The sequence below is a fragment of the Equus przewalskii genome, chromosome 21 (genome assembly GCF_037783145.1).
Source record: "Equus przewalskii isolate Varuska chromosome 21, EquPr2, whole genome shotgun sequence".
Lineage (NCBI taxonomy): Eukaryota > Metazoa > Chordata > Mammalia > Perissodactyla > Equidae > Equus > Equus przewalskii.
In genome coordinates, this window is record NC_091851.1 from 32,831,693 (window position 1) to 32,849,540 (window position 17,848).

The window sequence follows — 17,848 nt, forward strand, 5'->3', positions numbered from 1 at the left end:
TCATACATCCCCTCGTTGTCAAAAGCAATACATCAGGGGACAATTCTGTGCCTCAGCAGACATGTGTCAACCTGTGAAGACACTTTTTGACTGTCACAACTGCGGGGAGGGAAACGGCTACTGGCATCTAGTGGGTAGATGCCAACCAGGGATGCCGCAAAACACCCTACAGTCCACAGGACAGGTCCCACGACAAAGCACCATCTGGCCCCAAAGGTCAATAATGCTGCGGTTGAGAGATGCTGTCTAGATGAATCCTGTACAGATGTTTTTCAATAAGGGTTTGAATTCGCTCGGCCACATTTAAGCCCATATCCCAGTTGGAATGCACTTGTAGTGTGATGGCCTGCGAGCCTCTTCCAATCATCAGATTCACATTCATTTCAAACTCTGCCACTGACAATTTCCATTTTGGAATTCCGTTTCTGGAGCGACCCCTGATATATTCACTACACTCCATGTAAACATACCTGAGTCGCCATGTTCTTCCAAAACCCATTCAAGATGACAGCTTCTGGAATGCTAAATTTTTCAGACATAAGACAGCAAAACCTATCAGAATCCAGTTTACACCCACTTCGAATCACATGGTGCTTGGGAAATTCTTTTGGTTTCCAGCTAACATATATAAGAATATCCACTGGATTGAAATCCACAACTGTGCACTCTAGACTGTCCTTTACAATCTGAATAATTACGAATTCGAAGTTATTAACTCTCCTCTGGATCAGATTGAAGCAACTCTCCCTTTCTTGCTGACAGACTCCTGCAGTTACCTCCACAATTTTAGAATGAGCAGTGGATCACTCACAATTTCTGCCACAATTGTAGGTGTCTACAGAAACGCGCTCTCATACCGTACACCCATCATTTCTCCTTTGAGTTGTTCTTACAAGACATCACCAGAGGTGAGTTAGATTATCAGCAAGACTCCACAGAATACTGATGGCCCAACACTCTTTTCAATAATTATATTTGAGACTGGTTACTCTTCTGTAGTCGATGCTATTGGGCTTTTTTGCTAAGAGTAACCATTGGGCTCTGGGGAAACAGAGGTGAGAGGAAGTGGAGGACGATATCAGCTGCACCTTCCTCTTTGGGCAAATGAGTTGTGAGGAGAGAGGAGGCAACACGCCACTCCCTATATGCATCTGTTAATAAGTACTACCCTATTACCCTCCCAAAAGGAATGTTCAGTCCCACCAACACCCTATGAGTGCCCTTTCTTGGTTCACCTCTTGCCAATAACGAATTTGAACAAATTCTTAAATATTGACAACTTGATGAGTAAAAAAAATGTTATCACACTGTTGAATTCTCCTTTCCCTAATCACTATATTCCACGATTTTTTAAAAGAGATCTACCAAAAAATAATAAAATAAAAATAAAAAAAGATCTACCAATATATTTGATTTATCTAACTTTAAGCACAGACAGTATAGCCTCTACCACTAGATGCCAGTATTAACACTCGTCCTCTCCCAGTCGCGACAACCAACAAGCCTCCAGACTTTGCCAAATGTCCTCTGAGAGGCAAAATCGCCCCCCCTCAACGAGAAGTTGAAGAATATCAAGGTTGCACAGCTCAGGAGGAGCCGGAAGGCGTATACGGAAATATCTCAACAGCCAGTGTTACCTCAGTGATACCCCTCCCTGTCTTAGGTTCTGTGACACCAGGCTCTTTTCGCCACCTCTCTAGTCACTCCTTCCCAGTCTCCTTTTCCGTACTTAGGTTTCAGGGTACTCCAAGGTCTTCTGCTCTCCACTTAAACTTACTCCTTTGGGGTTTTCATCTACTTCTCCAGCTTTAAATGGCTCTCTAGTGACAAAGTCAAAAATGTGTATTTCTGCCACATACACAAGGTGCTTTCCAAACACTGAGGGAAGAGATGGCATTCGGTCAACGGACTCTCCACATGGAGGAGAAAAGAGCGCACCTCTGTAGGAGGGCTGCCAGGTCTTGCTCAACCTTCCCGGGCCAGAGGCCTGAGCCATGCTTCCTTTATGAGCACCGACAGGGCGCGTGGGATTGCCATGCACACACCAGTCTACAGGCGACTCCAGCTGCCAGTGCTCCAAGAAAGACCCACGAAGGGAAAGCGGGACGTGCAGGCAGGCGGTGAAGGTTGATGATGGCGTGAGACCGCGAGGGACACAAGCCAGCAGGGCTGTGCGCTCGCAGCGCGATGGCAGCCGGGTCACCAGGACCTCCGAGCGCAAACCTTGGATTCCGCGAAATGGGCTAGTCAACTGGGCCCCCTACCCCTCCGCCGCCGGCGCGGGCAGAGTGTGAGCCGATTGGTGGAGGAAATTCGCAGTTTAATCTTAAGAGACCAATCAGAGACCACGCAGATCTATTATGACAACCTCGAGAACCAATGAAAAGCGAGGGTTCTCCTAGCCGGCCTCCCAAGCGCCAGTCCCTGAGACCACGCAAAGGAAGTTTTCTAGAAGGTACAAATTAGACGACAAGGCCGCGGAGGAACGACGGTATAGACATTCACAAAGATGAGCGGAGCAAAGTTCTGGGAGCGAGTAAAACTGCATCTCCCTGAAACCTGGCGGGCGGTGGACCTGCAAGCGACCCTCCAGCCCAGGGCTCCAGCGCGGGAGGCTACGTGCTGCGCGCTGACGTCACGCGTCGGGCCCCGCCCCCGGCCGCCCGCCCTTATAGGGTAGCCCTGGCGCGCGCGCACCATTGTGTGGCTGGACTCGGCCGCCGCTGCGGTGTGAGGCGCGTGTTCCGGCTTCCGCCGTCCCCGCACCCGCACCGCGGCTCCTGCCCTGTGGTCAGCCGTTCGGCAGCCAGCCCTCGGGCCCCCCGCCCGCCACGGACATGCCGCGCGTCTACATAGGACGCCTTAGCTACAACGTCCGGGAGAAGGACATTCAGCGCTTTTTCAGTGGCTATGGCCGTCTCCTCGAAATAGATCTCAAAAATGGGTGAGTCGGGCCTGTGCGCCCACGTCGGCCTGCAGCGTCCCGGGCCTGGCGGCGGCAAGCCCCACCGGAGGGAAGAGGCGGCCAAGGCCGCGGCGCCGCGTGGCAGGGCCTCCAAGATGGCGTCGGCGCGGGGCCGCGGGAGCGCGCGGGGGGCGGCGGGAGCGCGTGCGTGCGCGCCGCCGGCCTAACGACGCGCCGCCTGTCCCGGCCGTCGCGCCGCCCCCAGGTACGGCTTCGTGGAGTTCGAGGACTCCCGCGACGCCGACGACGCCGTTTACGAGCTGAACGGCAAGGAGCTCTGCGGCGAGCGCGTGATCGTGGAGCACGCCCGCGGCCCGCGCCGGGACCGCGACGGCTACAGCTACGGAAGCCGCAGTGAGTCCTGCCCCCGCGCGCTCCGCGTCCTTGGGACCCTGCGGGGCGGGCGCAGGCACGGGGGACGGGACGGGGCGGGGCGGGGTGGGGCCTCCCGGCCCGGGCAGGCGCGGGGGCCGGGGTCGTTTGACTCGGGGGCGCCCGGGCTCCGCTGCTTTCACGCCTGCCCGGGTAGCCACGGGACGCCGGAGCGCGGGGATCGGGCCGTGGGTTTTGCCTAGCCAGGGTTCGGGTGTTGGGGGGGTTTGCTAAGCTGGGAGGGGGTGGCTGCGTTGGGCCCCTGTCAGCACTGTCGTGGGCCCTGCCCGCGGAGGAAGTGAGGGATGACTGTATCGTTTATCTCCCTTGCTTACCTGTCAGTGCGTTAGCTAGAACTGGGAATGTCTTAGCGTAGTAGTTTGGGGGCAGGCGGGGTGGGGGTGGCGTGGGGGCGGGGAAAGGGGAGGAGATTTAAGTTAGAGTCTTAGAGTTATTAAAATTGACGGGGGCCAAACGAAATGCTATTTTGAACTACTGTGGCCTTGCACCACAAAGTAGATCTGTAAAAGCTTTATGCTGTACTTGAACTAGTTGGGGCATGTTATTGGGAGGAGGTGGGGGGATTTTTGGTTATGTTAAATGTTTGATGTTGAAATTGTTGCATGTTGAATTCAAACTTTTTAACAAGTCCTTGATGTTTCAATTTGAAAGTGACCAATGGGGCTGAGGCTGTGTCCACTGAGGCTAAGATGACTGCCTTTCCTGATTGGCCTTGGCTTTTCCATACATTGTGTGACCCTTGCCCTATGACCCTTTGGCTGACCTTACCGGAAGCCATGACGACAGCAGCCTTTTGCCATTAGACGCAGGGTGATGGTGAGGATTCCAAGGGTTAGACAAAACTGGTTAATCTGAACTAGGTGACTGTTACCTTGCGTGTTTTGTGGCCAAACCACCACCAAAAACCTCACACTGTGATGTAAGTACTTAGTGTAACTAGTAAACATTTTTGTAAAATGTAGAAATGCATGTAATCAGTTAAGTTTTATATTTTACAATGTTCTGTAAAATAAAACTTAGCGAGGTAAATTGAATAAAGGAGCAGTCACTTTCTAACAGATTGTAGGAGAAGTTTAGTTGGATTTAGTCTATTTGACTTGCCTTTAATTTAATTTATGGCAAATCACAACTGTATCGAAGGTTTAGCAATATAATAGCAAAGTCCTACTCCAGTAAATAAAAGTTGATATGTTTGTACTAACTTTTCAAGAACGTTATGCATTCCTATCATTACAAAGCATCTAATTATTTTCTTCGTGTGATAAAGGTGGTGGAGGTGGATACAGCAGTCGGAGAACCTCTGGCAGAGACAAATATGGACCACCTGTTCGTACAGAATTCAGACTTATTGTAGAAAATCTTTCTAGTCGTTGCAGTTGGCAGGATTTAAAGGTATGTGCACTATAAGATAAAAATGATATGATTGATACTTAAAAGGTAGGCTCTTGTTTTGCTTTTTTGTTTCTGAGAATCAAGTAGAGTGTGTAGATCTTTTTTCTTTAGATTTCTGGGTCTGATAAGACTTGTTGCTCTTTTAGGATTTCATGAGACAGGCAGGTGAAGTAACCTATGCGGATGCTCACAAAGAACGCACAAATGAAGGCGTAATTGAGTTTCGGTCCTACTCTGACATGAAGCGTGCTTTGGATAAACTGGATGGTACGGAAATAAATGGCAGAAATATTAGGCTCATTGAAGATAAACCACGAACGAGCCATAGGCGATCTTACTCTGGAAGCAGATCAAGGTAAGTTGTTGAATTATACGGATAGGAGAGGAAACAGTATCTTCCAAGAGCAAAGAAAAATTCAGATGGAAATGTTTCAATTAATGCTTAATTGAAATTAGGTCAGGTCTTAGTTTCTTTTTGGTTGTGCATCATTGGGTTCTTTTCCAGATGTTTTGATAGCAGGTTTAATTTGTGAACAATTACATTTTTTTGTTGGTTTGTGTATTGTTTTTCATAAGTTGTACAAATACTCATGTTGTAATGACTTGAGATTAAAATTTTTTTGTGTTTCTTGTTGTAGGTCACGGTCTAGAAGAAGGTCACGAAGTAGGAGTCGCAGAAGCAGCCGCAGTAGATCTCGAAGTATCTCAAAAAGTCGCTCCCGGTAAATGACGTGCCTTAGATGTTTTCTTGTAGTATACTTCTTTATGTAATACTTGTGTGTTTTGACAAGCTATTGAAAAAAAATCTGGCTTTTCTTGTCCAGATCCAGGTCTCGGAGCAAAGGTCGATCACGTTCTCGATCAAAAGGCAGGAAATCTAGATCAAAAAGCAAATCTAAGCCCAAGTCTGGGGGCTCCCGTTCGCGCTCTCGGAGCAGATCTAAGGATGAGTATGAGAAGTCTCGAAGCAGGTCTCGTTCTCGATCTCGTTCCCCCAAAGAAAATGGAAAAGGTGATATAAAGTCAAAATCTAGATCAAGGAGCCAGTCTCGCTCCAATTCACCCGTACCTGCTCCACCCTCAAAGGCTCGTTCTGTGTCCCCTCCACCAAAAAGAGCTTCAAGATCCCGTTCTAGATCTCGTTCAAAGTCAAGGTCACGGTCCAGATCGAGTTCCAGAGATTAACCCAGAACTCTCAGTTCTTTGCACACTATTACAGAACATTTTCCTACTTGCTTAGGCAGTTACTCTTCCACGTTTATACTTGGCCTCTTCTGCAGGAGGAGTCTCCTGAAAACAGGGGCGCACAGAAATTTGATTTGTGGCCAAATTTGATGAAAAAGATGAGGTTCTAAAGAAATGGTGGCATGAAGTCAAAGACCCTCTCCCTTCTTTGTAGAATTAAGATAACTTTGATTTTATAGCTTTTGAGCTAAAATAACTTTTGTAAAGATTAAGCTCATTTAGATTTTTTTTTTTTTTAAGTATTTCAGCAGGATCTGCTGCAGGGGTTTTGTTTATTTGTTTATTTGTTTGCTTACTTTAAATTAACTGTTTCAAGCTTTGAATACTTAAGGCTTTAGAGGGAGAACTCAATCTTCAATTATGTTGGCTTTTTATAAAGCTTGAGTTATGTAAGATTTCAATAAAAGTTTGCTACCAAGATGATTGCCTTATTGAGTAGGTCACTATTAAATTCCTTTATATACTGAAAATCTGCTGTTTGTGGAAGCAGTATAAGTTCTCCTTATGTGTAAAACAAGGCAGGCCTCAGACCAGCAATAAATTACTCAGTTTGGATAATATTTTGTGCTGTTCATCAAATTTGCCAAAGTTATATCTGTTCCTTTAACAAGTTAAGTTAAAAATAAAAGATTTTGTAGTCAATCTGTTATACAATTTTGCCTAAATTGCTAGATTTTAAATAGTGAAACTTTTTTCAAATTTAAATTTGATTGAACTCTTCAAGAAATAGTTCCTAATACTGGGGATCTAGTTTAGCTTGGTAATCCCAGTTTCTGGAAGTGATTGCTGTAATTAGTGTTTTGTTAGAGTATGGTTCCATGGTCTTTAATGTTTGCTATGTAAAAATGGAAGTAGTCTTTCTTTGATCAGAAATTTTGTGGTTTTTTGTTCAAAATGGAAAAGAAATACTATGTTTTCTGTTAGAAGATCATTATATTTAACATAAAGGCACTTAACCTCATTTGGTAAAATCAGTGGCCAGTTAAAGTAAAATTCCATCCAACAGTCAATCCCATTTGTAGTTGATGGGGCTATGTCATAATTGGTTAGGTCATCCTTGTAAACCTGACAGTGTGTGGTTGGTTTGAAAAAAATTTAAATGGATAAACCCTAAACTTTTTGTACTTTAACATGAATGAAGTGTAATGAATACTGTGGAAACCAAATTATACTTCAGATTTGTGGGAGTTACTCATTTGCCAATTAGTCCATACATCCATAAGCCCTAATTAGTTGAGATTGCAGTTTGAGAAATGTTACCTTCTCTCTCTTTGTTCAGATAGTTTTAAATAAAGTAGTTCCATTTACAAGTACTCATTAACCTTTGAAATCAAGATGTAGGTTATTTTGGCTCAGCTTTAACATCTTCCTTTGAGCTGTCACTATGTAAGGTGTCAAGGGCTGGTTTGTGCTAGGGCATGGTGGTACACTGCTCATTGTGCCACATATGTGGCTAGAAAGCATAATCTAGAGTCGGTTTGTAGGTTCAAATAATCCAGAAGGCATCTCTAGTAAAATGAGGCTGTGTAGAAAAATTGAGTCAAAGATATGGCTGTCAAAATCACAGGAGAAGCTGGGAGTCCTTGGTAATGAGTAGAAAGACGTTAAGAAATTTCTTAGCTTCCTGTTAGAAACTCCTAGAGCCTAATCTTGGAAATATAGTGCCCCAAAAGGTTGGTGTGTCTTTCGTGACGTTATTTACTTTGATACTTTTTTTTTTAATTTGAATGTTTCTAAGAAATGGGTGGGGTTTTTTTCCCAATATAAACTTAAGACTTTTGAGAGAATAAACTGGTGTCTGGAACTGTGGTTCATTATTTTGCATATTTTAGAACAGAAGTTAATGACTTCCATGAAGAGGCAAGCCTCCACTGCTTTTCAAAATTGATATTTAAGGACAGAGTTAGTTTGGGAATTGGCTTTGACCAAAGTTCTCTTGTTTTCAGGGAAAGAACAAAAGCTTTTACAACCACAGCCTTTTAAAAGGAAGGAGGGGGCAATATTACAGTGAATTTGGCTTTCTAAAAGAACGCAGCATGCATCAATTGGGCTTTATTGTGTTAATGTTACATGGCAAGGTAAAAGGCGGGTTTGTCTACCTTGCTAGCAGCCCTGGTAGTGGGTAATTGTGTAGGTAAATGCCTGTACCTAATTTTCTAGGAATAGCAATTACCAGCTTACTAAAAACCTAGTCCTATTCCATACCTGCAGACCTATGTCACTGGATATGCCAAACCATTTTATAACACTGGCCCATTTGAGAACAGAATCGACTAATAAAATGTTTCGTTCCTTGCTAACTTAGAAGTGGAATCTGAGTCTCTACAGCATGCCACATGTCCGTCTGTGGCTAGATGGAGTACTAAGCTGACAGAGAGCAAAGGAGAAGTGAGCGATACCTTGATTCCCTTTCCTTGAGCTGATAGTGTTTATTGGCGTGCCGTAGTGCCTTTATGGCCAGTTTGGGTCCTACCTGCTCCTGTGACTTAGCTCTGCCCCTCCTGCATTGTTACCACCTTTCATCTTGATATCTTCTTTCTCCCGCTTTGTTAACCTATTTTATGCTTTTATCTGCTCAATAAAGTGCTTACAGAGGGAAAGGCTTGTTTTGAATTTATTGTGTATTCCCACTTAGTGCCAGATATTTGGCAATTGGGTTTTTGAATTGGAGTTGCCATTGGTCAGCCATTCCTGACTTGACTGTGAGAAAAAGGTCTTGTTTCTGGTTCTTCAGAAACCTGAGTTTAGACCAACATAAGTAGATGTTTATCTTGGGCAAATCATTATCCCTTGTGTTTCAGTGTCGCTCGTGAAATGATAATATAGGGTAAACTTTCATGAATTGTGAATGTTAAAGGTTAATATATGAAAAGTACTTAGAGCAGATAAATGCTATCTGCTGTTATGAAGGATTAAGCATATTAAATCTTTTTTATATTGCGCTGCTTTATTTTCACTTAAAATTTACCTGATTTTATCTTGTGGTGGTTTGAACATTTTCCGTGATAATGTTCAGATAAACTAGGAAGCTTTAATCGTCTTTTCCCGAGTCCTTAACTTGATTTCCTTAATTTAGACTTGGAGCAATTTAGGCCTAGGAACCATCACATTTTTTATTATTTACCTTGCTTTCCGAAGGCACTGTTTTCTGACTTCATCCGGTTTCTGTGGTTGCACACAATTTCAGTGCTGTGGCAGTGGAATGTTCTGATTTACTTTTTTATTACAAAAGTAGTATATATTGGAATATCATATAAAGTCTCTCTCCCTTAGAGCCTGCTTACTAAGGTTTCACTATTAACCATATCTGCATCTGCCCTGACTTAACACCTGTGCCCTTCAGTAAGCTGTTCGTACCATGAGTAGTGTTCTGCAGCTTGTTTCTACTTAAAATATGCTGATACAAAGATGTACTTTGAATGGCTGACTACTATATTACTGAAGGGTGTATAGTTACATTTTTTTCAGTACCAGCTTTTTTTAAGTAATCTTTTGGCTTATTACGTAACAACGTGAATGAAAATTACTTTCAATATTCAAATATCATACAACGAAAATACCTATGTTAGAGCTCCTACACAGTTTAGCACGTAGTAATTGGTTTACACATGAAATTTTGAGCTTTTTGAGGCAGTGACCACATGTTGAACAGGATGCACCTGTTTTGTATCCCTAATGCCATGCATCCTTACGTTCACTAATAGGATGAGGATGCAGTTGAGTAATTGGTCTTCTACATCCTAAATAGCTTGTTAGATTTGCCTGGCTATCATATAGCAACCCCACGGATGGGCCCCCAGTATAGTACTTAATAAAGTGACTAACTTTTTGCATTTCTTTGAATAGAAAGGAATCATAGTTCAAAAACCAGAAGATAGATTAAAAAGGGTAATACAGTGAATTCCACCTTTGACCCCTTGAGGAAACCAGGATTACTAGTTATGCATCCTTATGGAGATGCAAATCTAGAACAAATCTTCTGCAGGTAGTTTCATCGGAGTTCATTTGAATTTTACAAAGGAAAGTGGTATTGAGTATTATAGCTTACACTAGGAAGCTCTTGTTGGTACTTAAATTTATAGTATTCACTGTTAACATCTGTATGTCAACACCCAATTTTGAGATTATTTCTAGGGAATTCATTACGTTATTAACATGAGGATTTATAACCAGAGGTAGGCTTTAAATCCTGGTTCAGTTCCTAACAGCCCTAAAGCATTAAAACACAGTGCCTGTTTCAGCTACTCGATTCCTCTTAGTGAAAAGCACTCAAGAAGTTAGGTTAAAGAAGGCTCAAAAAGAATGACTAGATTTTTTTTTATAATTGATAAAATTTCAAACTTAGGGAAAACTTGGTAGTACAAAAAACTATCCTCTTCCCATTCACCAATTATATTTTGTTTCATTTTTTTAATGGTGTTTTCCCCAAAACATTTGAAAGTAAGTTAGACATCTTGCTGGTTTTGGGGGGTTTTTGTGGGTTTTTTTTCCTCTTCCCAAATCCCCCCAGTACATAGTTGTCTATTCTAGTTGCGAGTGCCTCTGGTTATGCTATGTGGATCACCACCTCAACACGGCCTGATGAGCAGTGCTATGTCCACGCCCAGAGTCCAAACCTGCGAAAGCCTGAGCCGCCAAAGCAGTGAGCGCAAGCTTAACCACTCGGCCGCAGGGCCAGCCCCCGTCTTGCTGTTTTATCACTAAAAACGTGTGTATCCTAGGAACAGAGATGTGGTCTTATATAACTATAACATCTGATTATCAAAACCAGGAAATTTGCATTGATAGAGTACTGTTGTCTGATCCACAGTCCATGTTTACATTTCATCAGCCGGCCCCGTGGCCAAGGTGGTTAAAGTTTGCTTGCTCTGCCTTGGCGGCCCAGGGTTTCACTGGTTCGAATCCTGGCCACGGACATGGCACTGCTCATCAGGCCATGTTGGGGCAGCGTCCCACATGCCACAACTAGAAAGGACCTACAACTAAAACAAGAAAAATCTACATTTCATCAGTTGTCCTATCATGTTCTTTATTTTTCCATTCATCCAGGATCAGTTGCTGCATTTTGTTGTCATTGCTCTTTGATCTTTGATCTGGAGCAGGTCCTCAGCCTTTTTCTTGACCATGTCATTTTCAAATAGCAAAGGACAGGTATTTTATAGGATTTCCCTCAATTTGTGTTTGATATCTCCTCATGCTGGCATTTTTGGCGGTAATATCACAAGAATGAGACTCTCCTCGATGCATCATTTCTAGTGGCACGTTGTAATAGTAATCTGGATCACAATAAAGTCACTTTTTCCCTTTGTAATCAGTAATTTGGGGGATAACTAGAGTCTGTTAAATACCCAGTTCTTTATTAAACCATCACCCACTGTTAACATTTATTGTTGATTTTCTCACTTCTATTCAGTGGTATTCTACTGTAAGGAAGTGCTTTCTGTGGGAGGGTGGACTGTTGTAAAGGTAAGGTCAAAAGAAAGGGTTTTGTTTTTAGGAGGGGAGGGAGCTGGCCATTTTGGAGTTTGAGAAAGCTGCTGAGGGAGAGCTTTGATGGCAGTCAGACTGTACACCATTACCACTGAAAGTAGGGCGATTCCCCTACCCCGGGGCTAAAGAGGAAGTGAGAAGCAACTTTTACGTAGATGAGAGGAATATGCAATAGAAAGTAAGCTATGTCCTCGTCTATAAAATAGTGCCTTGTGATATTGTTGTGGGGAGTAAATGCTATTAACAAAGCGCTTGGCACATCACTTGTTATAGTAGCTGCCTTTATTAAAACATTCTCTAAGTAGAATAGTCAAACCGTAATATTCTTCTGGCCAATTGAGAAAAAGGAAGGCAAAGCAGAATTGCTGAATATGGTGCCCAGCTATTAGAGTAATATCTACTACTCTTAGTTTCTCATCATTCGTGACCAGCCTTGAGTGTACTATTTAAATACATTGCTGTTTTATTATGCTAAATTTCAAACACTAGCTAGAGAATAGTATGGTGAACCACCCATGTACTCATCCAGCTTTAACAATGTCTATGTGCCTATCCACTTTGTTTTCCAGATAACTATGAAAGAAATTCTAGACATTTCAGCTCAAGATATTTCAATGTATACCTCTGAAAAACATGTTGTGTCCTTAATCTATAGAGTCTCCTTTTTTTTCCGTTGTGATGTATTTGTTGAGGTTAACTGTTGAGTAGTTGCCTAGTCTTGATTTTGCTGATTGCATTCTCATGGTGTCATTTAGTGTGGTGTTCTGTCCCCTGCATTTCCTGTAAATTGATAGATGTAGAGCAATGGTTCTCAAAGTGTGGCTCCTGGGCCAATAGCATCAGCATCTCATGGGACCTTGTTAGAAGTGCATTTTCTCAAATCCCATCCCAGACTCACTGAGTCAGAAACAGTAAGTGGAGCCCAGCCATAGGTGTGTGTGTGTTTGTTTATTGGTGAGGAAAATGGCCCTGAGCTAACATCTGTGCCAGCCTTCTTCTGTTTTGTATTTGGGACACCACCATAGTGTGGCTTGACGAGTAGTGTGTAGGTCCATGCCCAGGATCCAAACCTGCGAACCCTGGGCCACTGAAGCTGAGTGCTCAAACTTAACCACTATGCCACTAGGCCAACCCCAGCCCTAGATCTTTTAAGAAGCCTTCCAGGTGATTCTGGCGCATGCTAAAATTTGAGACCCATTGTTCTAGAGGCTCTATCAGATTGCAGTTCTTTTTTTTTTGATCATCTTGGCAGCCATTGGTGATTTTGCCTAGATCCATTAAACCATGAACCCATGATTGTAAACATTTTTTTCATTCTATTGCAGTTCTCCTTATTGATGTTGCCTTAGTCTGTCTTTGGTCACTGGGAGTCAAAGTGCCTCCTGAGTTCTTTTCAAACAACCCTAATAATCTTACCAGCTTCCTTGCTTTCTGGTATGGTGAGACATCCAGGCTCATCTTTCTAGTCCCAGACCTAGAATCAGCCATTTTTCCAACAAGCCATAGTTATTTTTATTTGGAAATGATATTTAGCAACCACAGTCTGGGCCCTTGGGGTGTTCATTGCAACTAGTTTGGTCTCTCTCAGGCCATACAGATCATGTTATTTTCTGCTCCTGCGAAGGTCCTCTCCAAGTTAAACATCCCCTCAACCCTGCTTGCAGCAGTTCTGAATCCCCTGACTCTCTCAGTTGTCTTCCTGTACTGTGATTTGAACTTTGGCCTCCTTGCCCTAATAGATGCTCAGCTGACTTCTGGACCAATTCTTGTATAGGAATGAGGAAACTCTCTTCAGTACCCTGCAGAATTTCTTCTGCACCTTCAGAGGGTTTAAAGCAGATAATGTGTCATTTTGATGGTGGGTAGTAGGAGTCGAAGAAAGGAATTCAGAGTCTGAATTTGTGTGATTCTAGAGTACACAACAGCATTATCATTGATTGGAATGAACAAATAAGATCTTAAATTATAGCTTTCACCCAACTTTGCTATACATGACATTGCCCTGCGGACCCAGCAGAAGCTAAAGCCCAGTTAGCTGTGGCTGTGATTGTAATAAGATGATTAGTGCTCAGAGGTTTTTTAGGAAGTCTGAAGAGTGTAACACCCTGAGTCACCATGGTGCCGGCCCACATTCAATAAACACTTATTAAAGGCCTTACCAGATGTGTGGTAGATGAAATTACTATCAGGAATTTTATTTATATATATATATGTCTTTTTCCCCTCCTATATATTCTCATTCCCCCTCTGAGTGGAATACTGTTGTCCCTTGGTTTTGGCCAGTGGAATCTTAGCAGGCATGACATGTTTGGTGGGATTAATCTATGTCATCAAGGTCAGGTCACAACAGTATTCTGAAGACCAATTGTTTCTTCAGTTTTCCCTTAACAAATATGATAGCTATCTTGCATTTGGCTCTCCCCCTGCCTGTTCTGAGCCCCAGGAAGCCAACCTCTGTTGACTCCATCCACATACTCCTTTGTCCTCTGGTTTCTAATTGGGTTCAGCCATTAGGAAAAAGCAGTAGGACAAGGGAGGGAGGGAGGAGATTGAGGTAGGAGTATTTATTCCCACAGCTTCCCTTCCTGCAGAGATAAGGTTGGCTGTGGCTCCCAACTGAAGGGTGTAGTGTCTGCTCCAGCACCCAGCCCACACCTTTATAAGTAGACCCTTCATTCTCTTCAGATTTACTCAGTTGGAGTGTGCCATTTGTTTCCTTTCCTGACCCTAACAGATAGCAAGTAAATTAAGCAATAAGTATATATTTCATATTTCAAAGGAGTATAAAACATTATACTTAATGTAGATTAAGGAAAGTTATAAAAGTTCGCTGTTTTTCCATTCACTACTGAAAGCCAGAAGGTTCCTGAATTAACAAGTGCACCAAAGAAATTTATTGTTATCTTCCAGTAGATTAGCTTTTCTAGGAGAGATACCACTAAATTGCTCATCCCTATATCTGGCTGACACCATCCAAATGCCTAGGTTGTTCCAGAAAGCCAGTTATGTTCCTTGAGAGGAAGAAAAAGGGAGAGTAGAAGGTAACTTTCCAGCAACCTCATTCCAAACCACTGATTACAGGATACAAAGTGCAGTAGAATGAATGCGTATGTTTCCCCAAAATTAGGTTGAAACCTAATCCCCAAAGTGATGATATTTGGAGGTGGGTCCTTTGGGAGGTGATTAAGTCAGGAGGCTGGAACCCTCAGAAGTGGAATTAGTGTCCTAATAAAAGAACCCAGAGAGCTCCCGTTCCCCTTTCTCCATGTGAGGACACAGCAAGAAGATGGCCGTCTGAGCCAGGAAGCAGGCCCTCCCTAGACACCGTATCTGCTGGCACCTTGGTCTTGGACTTCCCATCCTCCAGAACCGTGAGAAAAATTCTGTTGTTATAAGCCACCCAGTCCATGGTATTGTGTCAGAGCAGTTCGGATGCACTAAGACATGAAGGTACCTGATGAAGGAGAAGATTGCCTGGAGCAGACAGAGCCAGAGCAAAGTAAGATAAAGACTTGTACAGAGGCTTCAGGTTCTGAGGTCACCTTAAGTGGTGTTTGTCTCCACTTGACAAGGTAATTCTTCGGGGAGAAAATCCTTGGTACTGGGAAATAAAACACGCTTTGTCATACTTCTGGGAGAGGATATACAACCTTAGATATCTAGTTTTTTAATTTGTGTACCATAGCACAATAGCAATAGTAAAAATATTCTTTCTGCACCTACTCTGTGCCGGGCACTGTTCTAAGCACTGGAGATTGAGTGGTGAGTATGACTCACAATGTCTCTGTCCAACCTATGACAAAGTGCCACTTCCTTGAACGTGCTCCAAAATCACCTAACAAACCATATTTGCCATTTCTAATACACTTTGCTAGGATATCCTACCTCCTGTTAACCCAGGATTTCCATGTTTCTGTAAGTCCTCAACAAGAACCTCTCGGATGTGCTCTAATCCTGAGTAACTTGCCTGCATTGCCTCCTGGAAGCCCAAGGTCTCTGCAGAGATGGTGGAAGTGTGTCAGGTAGAGCAGAGGCAGCGGCAAAGATAGGTGAGAGGGTCGGGTCCTAGCTTGGCTGTGTACTAGCTTGTGAGGCCTTAACCGAGGCTGGTGACCTTGGAACTTCAGTTTTCATCCCTCAAATGGAGCTGCCTTTTTCAGAGGGCCGCTGAGGATTAAAACTGCAAAGCACATGGCTTTGTAGAACTGGACTCTGTCCCTGGGTCCTGATGCCAAGGCACGGTTTGACTTTTCCAGGATCCTTAGCAGAATTCCCTGTTCAAATTCTTTAAAAACTTGAAACTGATTTTTTAAAATAGAGCTCTTTTGGAGCTTCTTCAAGGCAAATGAAAACAGGATTGAACAAAAAAACAACCCACTAACTGGGAAAAAATATTTGCAAGTCATATATCTGACAAAGGCTTAATATCCATAATATATAAAGAATTCTCACAACTCAACAACAAAACATCAAACAACCCAATCAAAAAATGGGCTGGAGACATGAACAGACATTTCTCCAAAGAAGATATACTGACGGCCAACAGGCACATGAAAAGATGCTCCTCATCGCTGATCATCAGGGAAATGCAAATCAAAACTACACTAAGATATCACCTTACACCTGTTAGAATGACAAAAATATCTAAAACTAATAGCAACAAATGTTGGAGAGGTTGCGGAGAAAAAGGAACCCTCATACACTGCTGGTGGGAATGCAAACTGGTGCAGCCACTATGAAAACAGTATGGAGATTCCTCAAAAAATTAAAAATAGAACTACCATACGATCCAGCCATCCCACTACTGGGTATTTATCCAAAGAGCTTGAAGTCAGCAATCCGAAAAGTCCTATGCACCCCAATGTTTATTGCAGCATTGTTTACAATAGCCAAGACATGGAAGCAACCTAAGTGTCCAGCAACAGACGAATGGATAAAGAAGATGTGGTACATATATACAATGGAATACTACTCAGCTGCAAAACAGAACAAAATCATTCCATTTGCAATAACATGGATGGACCTTGAGAGAATTATGTTAAGTGAAATAAGCCAGCGAGAGAAGGATAATCTGTGTATGACTCCACTCATATGAGGAATTTAAAATTATGGACTAAGAACAGTTTAGGGGATACCAGGGGAAAGGTGGGGTGGGGGGTGGGCACAAAGGGGGAAGTGGTGCACCTACAACATGACTGACAAACATTAATGTACAACTGAAATTTCACAAGATTGTAACCTATCAATAACTCAATAAAAAATAAATAAATAAAATAGAGCTCTTTTGGTTGAAGTAGAGGAATTCCCCGGAATCCTCTCCCCAAACACCAGCCACCTTTTTCTCCAATCATTCACTCCTTTTTCCCAAATTATGTCCCTAGAGATGTACTGTGAAAATTCTCTTCTCTTTTTGTTTTTTCCTCCCCAAAGCCCCAGCATGTAGTTGTGTATCCTAGTTGTAAGCCATTCTAGTTCTGTGTGGGATGCCACCACAGCATGACGTAACGAGCAGTGTGTAGGTCCGTGCCCAGGATCTGAAGCAGTCAACCCTGGGCTGCAGAAGCAGAGCACGTGAACTTAACCACTTGGCCACAGGGCTGTCACCTGTCACAAGCTTCTAAACCACATGCTTCAGAAACATCCTGACCTGATACTTTCCAAACACTGCCTGCTTCTGTTTTGGCAATTGCTGTGCATACTTTCCCAAAATGGATCATTTGAATGGATTTACCTCTCCAGGTTGCCATCTAGAACCTGGGGTTATAGACCAACCTCCCCAATACCTGCCCAGACTCTTTGCTTATTCTGAAAGAACTTGTTTTAATTTTTTGTGTCCCGTGTTCTTTGGATCTCCGTAGTAACTTTTTTAAATGAGTAGTTAGTTTTAATGTGTATATATGAATCACTTCCATCAGCATATCTCAGCACACAGTAACACTATGAAGATAACTGTGAATGAGGGCACTTTATAAGAGGATTAGTTACTTGGCCAATGTTATTGTTAGTTTATATGGTGGGAAGAATAATGGTTCCCCCAAAAGATGTCCACATCCTACTTCCTGGAATCTACGAATATGTTATGTTATATGGCAAGGGGGAATTCCGTTGCAGGTGGAATTAAGTTTGCTGATCAGCTGACTTTAAAATAGGGAGATTATCCTGATTATTTGGGCAGGCCCAATGTAGTCACAAGGGTCCTTAAAAGATGAAAATAGAAGGCAAAAGAGAATCACAGTGGTGTGACATGAGAAAAACTTGACTGGCCATTGCTGGCTTTGATGATGGAGGAAGGGGCCACATGCCGCGGAAGGTGGGCAGCCTCTAGAAACTGGAAAAAGACAAGAAAATGAATGTTCCCCTAAA

General features: G+C 43.0%; 1 protein-coding gene and 1 pseudogene across 1 annotated transcript; one reads left to right on the forward strand and one right to left on the reverse strand.

The window, feature by feature from the left end:
- Window positions 1-247: 247 nt before the first annotated feature.
- On the reverse strand, window positions 248-1,996 carry LOC139078307 (L-lactate dehydrogenase B chain pseudogene; annotated as a pseudogene).
- Window positions 1,677-8,595, forward strand: SRSF6 (serine and arginine rich splicing factor 6). Its single transcript, XM_070589278.1, has 6 exons — window positions 1,677-2,944; window positions 3,171-3,319; window positions 4,626-4,750; window positions 4,897-5,105; window positions 5,389-5,472; window positions 5,575-8,595. The coding sequence occupies exons 1-6, from the start codon at window positions 2,838-2,840 to the stop codon at window positions 5,933-5,935; spliced, it is 1,035 nt and encodes a 344-aa protein (XP_070445379.1). The 5' UTR covers window positions 1,677-2,837; the 3' UTR covers window positions 5,936-8,595.
- The last annotated feature ends 9,253 nt before the right edge of the window (window positions 8,596-17,848 follow it).